The following is a 14,718-nucleotide window of genomic DNA, read 5'->3' on the forward strand; positions in this document are numbered from 1 at the left end:
ATTTCCCCTGTTAAATTTCCAAATCTCTAATTACATAACCAAGTATATATCCAGGTAAAGTATTATAACATTTTCATCCACTGCATACCTTCGTAAAATTGATGGGGTTTTTTTGTATGAAGAAAAAAAATAAGTATGCATTCATATAGCTTTAAAAAAATCTGTAACTCAAAGAACAGAACTCATTCATACACAATTATTTATATATAAAATAACGCACTGATACATCAAGCAATGTTAAGCCTAAGTTAACAGTTTAATATTTGTTGAGAGGAAAAAAACCCATCATACTTCTATCTCCCCAAGGAATAATAAAGCTGTTTCAAAAGCAATTTCAATTCTTGGGAGTAAAATAAAATAAAATAAAGGGATAATTAATTCTGCAATATTAAACTACAAATCCTAATTATTCTTACATACCTGCTCATTGTCTTTAATATGTGATCCTTCAGGAATTGCATCTAGGCCTTTCTCATCTCCCGTACGCCTTGATGCTTCATTTAGGAACTCAATCACTTTTTCTTCAGGTAAGAAGTCAGGATTCCACAGCAGCTGGTCATCGTTTTCGTACACTGAATTAACCACAGGAAAAAGAAAAACTAGCTAAAACAACAATATAGAAGTTTATTCTCTCTTATGAAGCTAGTGATTATGAAACCTTGGAAGATCATTAGAGCACCAACATTAATCCAGAACACACACAAGGACAGGTAAAAGGTAGTCTCACAAATGCATGATCCAAATGACCAGGATACTATACCTTATATTGTCTTCAAATCTCTGGCATAATCAGTGCTCTAGATTCTAGGACCCATTTACGAAACTCCAGAAACTCCACCTTCCCGGTCCTCCCCCTGAAGCCACTTGAATCACAAGGTAGCAGCACTGCCTGACACCGTCCCTGGAAGATCCATCCAGCGTGCCTTTTCCCTAAGCAGCACAGTTTTGCTGATGGCAGCCAGCAGACATGGAAAACTATTTCAGAAACTAATGATATCTGTTTTCTTGCGAGACGATTAGGATCGGTCACATAAAACCAAAAAGGGCTCCATCAAAAATGGTGCTAAAAACACTACCAGGTGTCTGGACCGCTAAATATAAAAGTCTCAGCTAACATGGCTGGCAAAAGCCACCAACAGGGTCCACTACTTCTCCACGGAAGATGATACCCAGACATTCCGAAGTCAAACAGCTCCTGAAAGGAAACTTTGCTAAGACCTTCCTACTATTTCCAAGAAATACTTTCTAAAACAAAATAATTCAGGTAAACATCACTGAATTTTAATACTACCAAATTTCTACTGTTTTTTCAGAGCTTTTGCATGAGCTTTCAGACCAGGAAAGCCATAGTAAATGGAAGTTTATGGGAGGACCATGGCCAAATGGTATATCCTCTGAATTATCTCCCATTTTTATTTTGAAGAACCTAGAAGCTTTACAGGATTAAAATACCAGTACAGCAAAATAAAGTAAAATTCAGGTTATTAAAAAACAGAATCAGAAAAGTATCCAGACCTTGCTTGTGTCTCAGTCCTCAGTGAAAGATAACCTTACAAAAACCAGCAAGAAAGTAACCTTAACATTGATTCCATTAGCTTGATGAGCACCTTTGACTCTTACTCAACAAGAGAAAGAAGGAGCAAGCACTTGGGAAAGCACGGTCAGCACAGGAAGGGAAGATACGGTAGCATTCTGTGCAGGTGGAAAGGTCAGAGTGGCAGCTAGGTGCATCTCCACTTGAAAAAAATTATTTTTAACGTGAAAGACTATAAATAAAAGAACAAAACCGGTAAGGAAAATTATTAAGTGTCCTGCAAAGAAAGACAGCTCCATTTTATCAACGACACACTCTTTGGAAACAGCTCCCAACAATTTTCTGGGAGCTCTTTTTTTCCAAAAGCTAGTCCTAATCCGATGTTTGGTTGCTCATTTAAGAAAAAGATTCTAGGCATCTTGGGATACAAACTCCAGCAAAAGCAACGATTCTTTTCAGGAGATAACTGATAATTGGTTCTAAGCCACCCTTAATGATGCAAGCTAAGTACACTGCAATGTTTATGAATGACAGCGGTCAGTAAGTCTCAAAGCAGCTTGAGCACCTTTCAGTCTTCAGGGCTATCCTTCGATTTTCAAGTCCAAGCCTTCTGAAAACATATCTTTTAATTTTGTAGATTTTTCATAACCTGAAATTGTTTAGTAGCAACTAATTTGGTTCCCAGGCATACTTCTCAGAGAGCCAGTCCCACTGTAATTAGCTTAGTGTAGATTACACGGTCATTCTTTCCTCACAACAGCATGTCAGAACGCATTTTGAAAAGCAATGCGGTTATTCCTGAGAGTTCTAGCATTTTTGTGCTTTTGCTTATGGGACTGGATATGAAGGGACTAGCCTTCTTAGTGTTTGGGAATTTTACAATTAGAATTTCCCCTTCATTAGAGAACAACTAGGATGATGGGATATGTACATGAAAGTACTAAACACATAGTCTCAGACATTTATTTTTCAACTTTTTACGTTTCATTAATATTCCAGTTGGAATCCTGTCAAAGTTTACATCCAAAACACAGCAGAAAGGAAAGATGTGGCAGAAGATTATAAAACCCCACTGGTATATAAAACTAGAATAGCCCTAACTTTTCCCCTCAGTGGTTTTTGCCTATGACATAGGTTCTCTGTTCTGCAGAGAGTAGTGTGCAAGACTATGAAAAACTGGTTTATATAGGTTACTCCAATGCACAAAGCAGCTATTTCTTTTTAATTATTGGAGGCCAGAAGCCATTTAGAGCTAAGTAAATACCAGGAAAAGCAGCTGACTGACCAGTAAAGCATAATTTACTGCATCTCAGGCAAATACACAGTTCAAGCTCTATTTTCAGACAGAAGCAGGAAAGCGTGCAAAGAGCAACTTCTTCACAGCTAAAAAGCAGATGTTTTCTAATTTGCCATTTTCTATTTTTAATGGAAGCTCCTGACATCTCACGTAGTTTTAAATTACATTCTCTTCAACCTCTCTGTCTATGAAGTGCAGAGCTGACAGAATGTGTCAGCTTCAGTGTGAGCCTGCTCTAAGTCAATAGCAGGACTGATGCTCTTTTTAGATGGTTTCTAGCTAGATCAGGCTACAGCGTAGCTACTGCAACCTGGAGCTCGAAGCAAGACAACTGCTACTGCTTGAGTATATACTCGGATTCTAGGAAGGCACCCAGTTTTGTGCTGGTTAGTTGAAAAAGTAACTTACATAAAACTACAAAAGCCGGAGTCTCAAACTGACCTGCAGTGTAAATTCTTAGTAATAGGCTGAATGAGCAGGAAAATTTGCTTCTTTTAAGCTCGCAGCTGGGTCTACCTTTCCTGACTTGATTATATTGAGAGCATACAGCCAGAGGCTCTGGTTGTGAGGGAGGAAAAAGTTCCAGGAAAAAACCCCAAAAGTAGAACAAGAGGTTCTGTAATACTGATCGAAGAGTTATAAAATGTGAAAATCAAAGCTGCTGGTACCATTTTGGCTCTTTTAACATGTTAATCCAATTCCAGCAACACAATTCTTTATTAGCTATTTTGTTTTACGTGAACTAAATATACTAGGTGAAGAGGTTAACATAAGCTACATAGAAAGCTTGTGTACATTACCAAATTAGAATGCAAGGGTTAATAGGCAATAGGCCAGCAATATAATCTTCCTTTTCCGCTTCCAAGACTCAAGCGCTGATGGTAAAGTACAGGATGAACTCTAGTTTGAGATGATGGTTCTGTTTTTCACTTGAAGGAGCTCTTTTATTTTGCAAGACACATGACATCAATCAAATCTTTTATTTCTCCCCATTACAAAATAATCTCAAACACAGCGATCATGTTAATAGTGCTAAGTCTCACCTTTTTCATTCTCTTTGTATTTGCATATGCCAGCTGGAATTTCAGCTTGAAACATAGAGCCTACCATGATTTCCTGTTTTGAAATAACAGAAACAAGAAGTTAAGCAACCATCGCTGTGATGTTTTTTGTCAGCAAACAAGAGAATGATCACATCTTTTTTTATCCCTTAAAACTTTCATTGCTCAGAATCAGTTAACGGGCACTATATGGAAATGTATTTTTGACTATTTGGGGAGGTCTTTAGCACTTCTTACTATCAAATCTCTTATATTTATGGGGAAAAACTGGAGAGGATTTGGGTGATCTATAGAGCTCAGAGTTACTAGGAAACAGAACAACTCATTATTCATGAAACACAGACTTTTTTAACAGCCCTTAATATTTACCTTTTTCCAGTCTTCTGAGGGAATATAATCTTCATCTTCTTCAGATTCCTCTTCTATTTCACTATCTACAAGAAATTGTTCAAACGTTTACACAAAACGAGCTGTGATGGGGCCCGCGCATGCCAATGCCAGCCTCCAGCAAAGTGGGCTGAGCGCGGGGGCCTGGGACGTCACAGCCGGCTCCTGGGAGCTCGGCAGAGGGTGAGGGGGGCACGTGAGCCCAGCCTCTCATCCCACCAGCCTCCAGCCGCGCAGCAGCCCTGCTCTGCCTCACTGCCGTCTCATCTAACACCGCACAAGTGCAAATGGCAGTTTTAGTGACAATACTGACTGTTTCAGTATTGACAACTTTAAAAAATGACCCCCCCAATGTTCACATTTAGAATGGATTAAGATACACAATGGGCTCTGAAAAGTTATGGCACAAATGAATACCTGCATCAATTTTACTACTACCTAATTAAAATTTGCCTTCCCTCACCCAGCTTTGAAGCAGTTGAGATGATCCACAGCCAAATTTACTACAAACAGTTACTTTCTGAAAGTATTTTTATGTGGATGTTCAGCATCCACATGTGGGTTTCAACACCATTTTCAATGAGCTCCTAGCTTAGTTACTGCTGTTCTTTTTCCCTTACAGCAGCTGTCACTGAATTTAAGGTAGACCACAGCACAAGGTGCAAGAGATTTGCAAGTGTGCTTTTCTCAGTCTTCCTGGGATTTAGTAGGCTTGGATGTACTGCTCAGAGATGCACAGCAGCATTTAAAATAGATCATTTCGGATAAGGACTGACAAAAATTTTAAGCTCTTTATGATATAGGCTAGTTGCCTTTCACAACGTAGTGAAAGCAACCGCAATATCTGTTTTATGTATAGCAAGTGATAATATCAGCACTAAAATTATTTGTACATTAAATTACATTCTATACACAGCTGAACATTGTAAAAAAATCAAAACCTAATGCAATCCACTTGCATTATGCTAATGTTATGTTTAAAAAATAGAGTTCGTTTAAGATGCTTGCAATCCTCTGCACAGCTACATGCTGAGGTTCCTTGGCATTTTTGGATGAAAACAAACTGCAGATTAGAAAATGGCATTTCTACAATGTCATGGCTAGTAAGTATCAAGTATAAGGTATCATAAGGAACCTTTGCTTTAACTTTTGTTTGTTAAAACATAGAACAGCAGGAATTCAAACATCGGCGACAGTCACTTCCATCAAAGAAAGGTAAAATATCTGTTGTCCAAACAGTCCTGATGATAGCTCAATACTAAAAGGTTCAGATCCCATTAAGTAAGACTGCCACAGGAGTGAGTTGTCTAAAGGGACAGCTACATAACACCAGCTCAACAGTCTCAAAGGGATGAAAAACCAATTTTTAAACAAGAGAGAAAATAATCAGTCCACTATGCTGGTAACAGTATCAAATGTGGAATTCTTGAAGCAAATCTTCCTCATCGTTATCTCCCCCTTCATTATTTCAGGTTTAACAATCCATTGGCCTTTTTCAGATTTCACTGCTTTTGTTTTCTGTGTTAGCAATCTTGAAGAAATCTGGGGTTCTATTTCTTGAAGAAATCTAAATCTAATCTGAAAAAAATTCAGTTTTTACTTTTTCCTTCAGTTGAACTCTCACCTTCTTTCAATGAGTACATAAACTGGTGTCACCAGGCCTTGGCATGATAACCACGCACTGTGCAGCAATTATCTAGTTGGAACAGTTCATTTCCTACTCGCAAATATTTTTACCTATGTCCTTAGTATGAACTGGCAGCTGAAACTACGATGGTAAAGTAATACCATACTAAACAGTCATTTACCGCACCTGGACTCCATGTACAAGAAAATTTTTCTGAAGGGCACATCCATACAAACCAGTTTGCAGGATCACAAACTGGACTGTTACAACACCCGGAGTAGTGTCATGTCCGAGAGCCTGCTTTTTCAAAACTGTAGAAATCTAAATTTTTCCACAAATTTAATCCTTCCTTTTAAGAAGAGAGAATATCTACTGTCCTTATACAGAGTCCCTTATCTGCAGAGAAGATTTAGCATTCAGCTAAAAATAGGACCTTTTTGTTGCTTATTATTTTGAGCATAAGGATAATCAAGAGGAGTGTTATGAAAGAGAACAAACAAATGTTTATAGGTATCAACATGCGTATTTCAGAAAATATGCTATGGTAACTCAAGCAGTTCTTAAGCAAAGGTCAATCATATTGAGCTTACTGTGCTTAGTACGAAACTGTACATACTTGTATCAAAATATTTACATCGACGAGGGCGAATTATCTCCTGTGGATCTTGAGAAGCAACAGATGGTGCTGGGTCGTCATTAGATGACTGTGTCTCATCTTCCTGACCTGATGAATCTTTTATGGTCTCCTCCTTAAATATAAAAAAGCAAACAGGAGATCAGCTATCCCTTGTATGGGACAAACACTATTTCGGCCATATTTTTTCCAAAACTGTCAATATATCAAATCCCAGTATCTTTTATCTGACTTGAAGTGACTGTATAGATTGTGGCCTGTCCAGACTGAGCCACAACAAATGTGTTTAACACTCACATTATTTATTGACCAGGATTTTAAGCAGATCAATTTAACACTCAGACTCTAACATACAAATCAGAAATATGAACCACAATTAAATATCATGCCTAGTTTTTTAAATTAGTCAAGCAAATCCTTGCGGTTTTCATTTAATTTCATTTAACTTTAAATTTCACTTTGGTCTTTAAAACCCTTCCTTATGAATTTTCCGTAAAAAAGGGGAGGAATTATTTACTGGCTATACTTTTCTCTATCAAATGGAAACGGTACCTTCCATAAAAATTAATGTCAATAGTGTGGTTCAACCCCACAGGAATAGCATATCAGTAGACTCGAATATGTACGTCGAGTCATTAAAAGATCAAAAATTTAGAACAAGTTTCTTTATTAGAACATAAACCACAACAGCTATGGGAATTATTACAATTAAGGAAAATTAAAATGATAAAGGTTAAAAAAATATATTAGCATTTTTTATTTCAATGCATGTTGTCAGTATCTTTTATGTGTTCTATGACTATGTTGTAAGCACTCATATTTGCTAGTTCTCTCACAGAAGCATTAGGCACAGTGCATGTTTATGTGCACCTTTACCAGCAACCAGAGTATTATCACATGTGCAGCTTAAGGCAGATTAAAAATAGAAAACAGCTAAGCGCAGTATAGCTAAATAAGCTGTAGAAAGATGAGCACTTGCAGAGAAAGCTTGAATGATTTATAAAATTATTCCACCCCCACAGATGTATTTTACTGCCTCTCTGCTAAGAGCATGCAAGCATTTCAGAGCTCTCATTCCTGTACCCTGAGGCAAACAACCGTAACAGGTTAGCTAGCTCTCTTTGTGCCCGATCCTCCCCACCACCTTTGATCCAACCCTACCAAAACTGGGGTAGAGTAGGTGAACACATACATTCAGTTCAGCCGCAGTGCCAAGCCTGCAATTAAGCTAACCCATTGGCTGTGTTTACGGTGCCAGACTGTCAACCGTTGCTGCTGATGGGCAGGAACGCACTTGCTTCTGCAGCACGCTACAAAGTGTTAGGGCCCTACAGAGGGACAAAGATGACTCCTCTTGCTGCTAACAGCAGGGACAGACCCTGAGATTTCATCCATTTGAGAGAAAAGATAGGCAGTATCTTAAATCAGCTAGTAAAAGAACCGGAGAACTACAGAGGAGGTCATGAGAACACAGAAGATGGAAGCTGTGCCAGGAAGTAATTAAGAAGCAAGGACACAAGAAGAAAGTGGGACTTCAGGAACACCACCATGCACAACAAAATAAACCACTTTTGTGTCTTATTTTAATTTTGCATACTTCATGTTATGTAAGTTTCTCCCCCTCTCCAGCTTCTTGAACCTTTTCGGATGTAATATAACTATGCATCTTTCTTCTTTTTGAACTATTCAACCCATACAAGTAGCAATCTTTCACAGCATCTGTCAAGGGAGTTTGTAAATCCCAAGAACTTCATTTTCTGAATCAGATCTATCATTCCTGATCTCTGTGTTGCATTCCAGAGATTCTAAAATGGGTAAGATATCAAAGAACAAAATGTACCCGTTTAAAAGCCAGATTAGGTAATGCAACTTCCATTAACGCCTAAGCTTTTTTGTTACTGACAATACAAAAGGTTTCATATTTTAATGGAATTCAGGATGCAACTCTGAATGCCACCAGTAATGGAGAAGTTACAGCTGTGCCCATGACAGGACAGGATTGTCACAAATATGTACGACATACACAAGTAGAAAAGACTCTTCTAAAATCAGAAAATTTATTTTAAGAGCCCACAGAAGAGGATTTTAAAGATGCTAAATCAAAACTATACATTTTGCAAAGATATTTGAAGCATTAGATTCAGTTAACAATTTAAGTACAACCAGGGCTGCCAGGCTGAAAAAATACAATTTAAAATGCTAAAGCTAAAAAACTTGCAGCCATCTCCAATACTCAGAGACACATTTAATTCAATTCCACAATTCACTGTTCAGTTTCAGTAGATCAGCTTTTCATCTTGAAACAAGTATTCAGCCATATCTATAAAGGTACCTTCAGGCATATACAACTTCAGTTTTGAAGTCAGACTATTTCTGAAGGACAAGTGCAATACCTTCTTACATGATGCTGCACGTATACATGTACCCTAATTTGCTGCAGCAACAGTTTGGAATGATACAGAAGAAATTAAGAGCAATGAAGAGAAATACAGCTGGGTAATTAAGGATAAACATTAGAGTTCAGTACATAAAGCATCTGAAATCAACTATATTATGAATTACTTCTGCCACGATCTGGCATCTTGAGTGGTTGTCTAGTACAGAATGGCTGTATGAAAATCAGTTTCAAATTGGTGTAAACACTTACTTTGTTTTCACCACTACAGCCACTGTTGTCATCATTATCAACATCATCATCATCTTCTCCCTCCTCCTCCTCTTCATCATCATCTTCATCATCATCATCTTCTTGGAGTGGAATGGTACCATCATAGCCATAACGGCTAAGTAGCTCCTGGATTGGCATATCACTTTCCTAATAAACATCCAAACAAAGTTTGAGATTTTAACAAAAATATTTCACATCCCACATCTGCTCTACAGCTTAAAGGTGTGCATTTTAAACAAAAACAGATAGATCATGATAAGGTATACTAAGAATGGCCACTCCATTTGACTGTCCACTGAATGGACAGTCAAAAATAGAAGTTTTGGCTCCCAAGAAAAATGTGGGGTTTTATGCAGCGGAACTATTTCCTAATCCTTTACAAATTCACAGCAGACCTTGCATACCACCAATCTCTCAGAGGGGCCATAAAGCTCATTAAAAGGGTACCAAAGGGCTTTACGCCCCACCCCTCCCTTGGTATTTGCCTACTACTACTTGACCAAAACACAAGCACTGCAATGTGGCAGGTTACGTCTGGTTACATCATATCCCTTCACTACACAGAGCGAACACACTTGGCCTGAACATGGAGTTAAATATTCATTTGGGGAGTTGCACTACAGGGACAGTTCTACATAGTTCTGCAACTCTGGCTTTGAATACAAAATTACACCAAAAATCCACCTCTCCGTCTCTCTCTGCCTCTCCCCTTTCTGGGCAAAACAAAAAATGAGGGGTTGGATGGAGGTGAGGGATCACCTTATATTCAGGATCACCTGATATCCATGTAAAGATATTAGTAATGTTTATGGATTGATATACATTTTAAGCTAGTTGACTACAAAACCATCCACAGTTGGAAGCAAATCTGCTAAAATATGTGCACATTTAAAAATCTTTATATTTAGAATGCTGGTCCACTCTGAAGAGACATTTCAAATGATACAGTCCGTTCTCAAATTTAGTGGCTCCCAAGCTGTTATCAATTGCATTCACTTTATTAATAAAAATTATTAATTGCTGGGTCTACAAATTACTTACTTTATTACTTTTAATACCCCAGTATCCAGCCTTCAGGGGCAGTATATGGCATCTCTAATGAGATTTTTCAGAGCAGAAACTTTCAGAGAGCATTTTGAAATTAACTCTCTCAGAAGAACAAATCCTTTGTTTATTATTTAAAGGTGTCTGCCTGCTCTAAATATTTCTCCTTAGTATGTAACGTACATCTCCTCTGATAATCAGATTTTTTTAGTTATCGGCTGACCTTAGACCTCCTCCAATGAACTCCTTTCCTAAGGGCTTTCGCTGATCAACACATCTCTAGTTTCTGGAAACATACTAACAGTACCAATTACAAAAGGCAAGTGTAGTTAGTTCTGCTGTGTAAAAATAAGAGTAACGCAGGGGTTACCAGTACTCATTATCTGTGTATTTTATTTTATTTTACTTCAAAGAACTAAGCCATTCTACCACTTACTAGTCTACTCTTTGGTTAAGCTATATACACAGTAGATGCAGACCATGTGGACTTAAATGTCCTCACCTTCTCTTCTTGACTTCTTGTTCCCTATCGTATCATTTTATGGGAAGAACTCTTAGAAGTGGGGAATTAATATTTTACTGACACAGACAACATGACAGGACTGTGACCTTAATTAAAACCTGACAGTACAGCTATCAGAAAAATCTTATTCATAATTATCCAAACAAATGTTCTCCAGTACATTTTGGAAAGTAATATACTTTCATTAAGCACTCCTTACCACTATCCCATTTGTAGATACAGACTGAGAATTAAAAAGAAGTTTTACTACAATTCATAGGTATGTGTGAACGATATAACAGGCATATTACTATATGTTACATAGGAAAGTGGTATTGTATTTACAATGTTTTTCTTAGGTAGAGCCTCTTAACTTCAAATAGTCCATTACAATTCAAAAAGCAACTCTCCAAGATAAAATACAAATCATGATTTCTGTGTTGTTTCAGGATATCGCAAAAATAGGAAAGGTTAAAAAAGTAACAAGTCTTATCAAAGACATAGAAATTTCTTACGTGGAAGATGTTTAATAACAAGAAATGAATTATAACTCGTGCGTCTGGAGTAGAGGTAAGTGAGGGGGAGTGATATAACAGAGAAGTGTATCGGAAGCAGCACAGAGAAGGTAAATATAAATGACTGTACACGCTTCTAATTGAAGAGCTCAGGGGCAACCACTGAAATGAACACAGAATAGGTCTGAAAAGCCAAACATGTTTCCCACACTAAATGAACTGTGCAACATTGCCACATGCCTCGTGGACACTGAGTTTACAGAGGTTAAAAATAAAATGGACAAATCCACGGGAGGAGGAAAAACAAGACTGACAGGCATTACAGACAAAGAGACAACATCTTTTTCATACATGCCTGAACTGCACCCTGTTAGAGGCTGGAAGAGTATTTGGGAGAAACACTGCATGCTTCCATCTATGGTTCTCTCATTTAAAGACATGAGGATGCTGGTGCATAACCCTAAGAAAACCCAAGAGCCCTCCCTGAAAAGGGGGACCCCAAAAGGAGAAAGAAGTGATTATATGAAACAACAAATGGAAAAAGAAAGGGAGTCAAAAGCTTAAAAATCTGTAAGTAATGCAGAGAGGCACCACACACAGCACCACTTCTTAGAGGCACCCAGGAAGCCAGCACACACCACCCAGTAGCGCTCTGCCCACAGAGAGGGCAGCACAAAGGTAGAGAACTTGGCCTCACACTCCTCACATCCTCCATGTCACACTCCCTCCAGCTGATGCTTTGTACAGTCAGCTTAGCTAAGAGTGGGAGGAAGTTGAGTTTCTGCAACTTGCTGGGGCCTGGTCATTTATTATTTCCAAGACAGAGTGTGAATGCGGTTTCTTACTACCAAAATTACGCTGCCAAGTTTCCAGCATTTTGGAAAACTGCAGTGTCAGCATATGCCCAGGACGCCGAGAAATGTGCCTCATCCCAGGCACACCTTCCTGAGCACTGTCTCTCGGGCTGCTGAAGAAGAATACTGGTTAGCCCGGACTTTGGTCACATCTGGTAGAGATGCTCCTACATAGGAAAACAGTATTACTGAATACATGTCTGGATATGATCAAGGATAGTCTGCTATACCATCTCGCATATAGCTTTCCTGCCCAAGAAAAACTCTTACCTTTCAAGAAACATCACTGAGAACCACCGAATCCAATACTTCTGATTCTCTTCGGGTACTGCTCTGCTCTCAGGGAACTGTATTTTTTCCTATACTAGAGCAGCATAGAGGGCGACTTCAAGTCTCTGGACGCAGATATGCTACTGCTGTTTAGACGTACTTGCACACACAGATGCAGAATACTGCTAAACCTCAGGTACCAATACATTACAGATTCACCAGAGTTTCAACCAATGAGTAGAAAAGATCCCTACCCTCAGAGGAAGGTGTAATTATTATGACAGTCAGGAGTGAAACCATCAAGGTTCAAAAACGCTTTTGCAAAACCTGACTGCCACCTCGCCTCTGAAGGAGCTGAACTAGTAAATCAGGCACATTCACAGCCTGGGGGAAATCTGAAATACTACATGTAAATGTCTAGGGAAAGAAAAAGACAGGATAGCACTTGTCTTGACCATAGTTAGATTGCCAATCATCCATGACTCAAAAAAAAAAAAAGAGATAAAAGTAAGCCTTGATGTGCAGCCGCTATCCCACAACTAGAAGTAACCACAGGTCTCTAGCAAGATCCTGCTGGCATGGAAGCATCTGAAACTCAGTAAAAGCCCTACCTGCAATACACACACAAACTGACCGTAAGATTCTCTGCCAGTCTGTAAAAGCATCCTGCAGAGAAGAGTAGCGCATGGAGCAATGTGAATCTAAGTTATACCATTGCTCACTGTCCTGATCGCAAAAAAGCCAACACATGGAGAAATTATAAACTTGCAGCCCCAACAACCAAGATATGAGGGAATAAACTGATGGCTGAAATAGAGTTATAAACGAAGCATTGTAATGTGGTGATAGAATTACACGACCAGATGTTGACTCTTCACAAAATATGAGGGGGAAAAAAACATATTTTCAACTTAAAAACCACATGACACATATGTGGAGCTCCATTTCTCATTTAGTCTAGATGAAGCATATTTAGATTCACAAACTATTTATTTATCTTTATGTTTACCATTTAATATCAAACCTGAAATTACCAGAAAGTAATTATCATTTACATCCAAAATGTAGTTTAAATGCACTAAATTAATTTAAAGTCATATTGGCATAATCGCTTATACTAAATAGGATTTGTACATCGAATATGCATCTGAGAATCATTAATGATCTGTTCTGGAAGCCTTTTCAGCCAATGAGGCCATAGACAGTATCTAAATTACTTGGCATTTATAATGGACCTAGTTTGTAATTTAAGAATATTATTCCTGCCTGAGAAGTAATTTAAGACAATACATAAGTGACAGCATAACCTCAAAATGCCAAATAAATCTTATATGCAATTATTTCAGAAGATACACATTTTAAGATTTATTTATCACTATTAACAACAACTGTGAGTTCTGATCCCAGCTCTGCTGACTACTCTTTGTTTTGAGCCAATCATTTCATCTGCATCTCCATTTCCTCTACCTTAAAAATGAAGATACTCCCATACGCTCCACTAAAGTATTATACAAATGATTGTATAAAAATGCAAAAGAAATGTAAAATTATGGGAGTTTTTAAAAAATGAAAATCTATATGCACTAATGAAGTGCAAGTGCTTTAGAAAATAACAACACTGGAATATACAAGTTTAGTCAGAGAGTACTTTAACTTATATTAGCTCTAAAATGCAAATACTATACCAGCACATATATGCAAAAAGAAACTGAACAAGCACAGCGTTATACATTATTAAGTATTTATGTACCAGTTTCCTTTTCCCAACTTTTGAGAACTGCAAATTTAGTTCAGCCCCTTTCCCCCGTCTATATTATTTGCCTATTAGTGTTTTAGGGGTGTTTTTTTTTAATTCCAAATATAAGGGAAAAAACCTCCATATGTTTTGTGTGAGACTGTGGGCTGTGGTTATTTTTTATGACTACTTAAGGCTACCTACCCTGTTAAGATCCTCTATTTCAGAATTGAAGTTTGTTTCTCCTTCCATCATTTCCTCCTCTTCTAATGTCCGTTCATCATCAAAGTCATGCACCAGCATATCAGCTGATGGATCAAATTCATGGTCATCAGATGTTGCTGAACCTCCTGATAGAAAACATTTTAAAGAATGTTTTTAGTTAGATCATGGCCTCACAGAGTTTAATTTTTTATTTTGGTGACATTTTAATACTCAAATTATACTCAGAAATTAAAATACCTTCAAAATCCCTCAATCATTTATCTTAGGGAAAGCCAATCTCATTATTCAGAGTACCGTGAAAGCTGTCCTTTGGGTAGTAAGAGATCGTGGAAAAAAGAACCAGGAGATACTGTTTAACCAGCCAG

General features: G+C 37.9%; 2 protein-coding genes across 6 annotated transcripts in view; one reads left to right on the forward strand and one right to left on the reverse strand.

The window, feature by feature from the left end:
- SLC35D1 (solute carrier family 35 member D1) overlaps positions 1–14,718 on the forward strand; it is a 226,959-nt gene that overhangs the window by 21,753 nt on the left and 190,488 nt on the right. The window lies entirely within an intron of this gene.
- MIER1 (MIER1 transcriptional regulator) overlaps positions 1–14,718 on the reverse strand; it is a 44,183-nt gene that overhangs the window by 9,691 nt on the left and 19,774 nt on the right. For all 4 annotated transcript variants that reach the window (XM_075155567.1, XM_075155568.1, XM_075155566.1 and 1 more), the window contains 6 exons: positions 14,333–14,478; positions 9,188–9,355; positions 6,523–6,655; positions 4,262–4,326; positions 3,875–3,947; positions 421–572 (listed from right to left, as the gene is read on the reverse strand). In XM_075155567.1, coding sequence (XP_075011668.1) covers positions 421–572; positions 3,875–3,947; positions 4,262–4,326; positions 6,523–6,655; positions 9,188–9,355; positions 14,333–14,431 — 690 coding nt within the window. In that variant the 5' untranslated portion in view covers positions 14,432–14,478. The remainder of the gene's footprint in view (positions 1–420; positions 573–3,874; positions 3,948–4,261; positions 4,327–6,522; positions 6,656–9,187; positions 9,356–14,332; positions 14,479–14,718) is intronic.

The sequence above is a fragment of the Calonectris borealis genome, chromosome 8, assembly GCF_964195595.1.
Source record: "Calonectris borealis chromosome 8, bCalBor7.hap1.2, whole genome shotgun sequence".
NCBI lineage: Eukaryota > Metazoa > Chordata > Aves > Procellariiformes > Procellariidae > Calonectris > Calonectris borealis.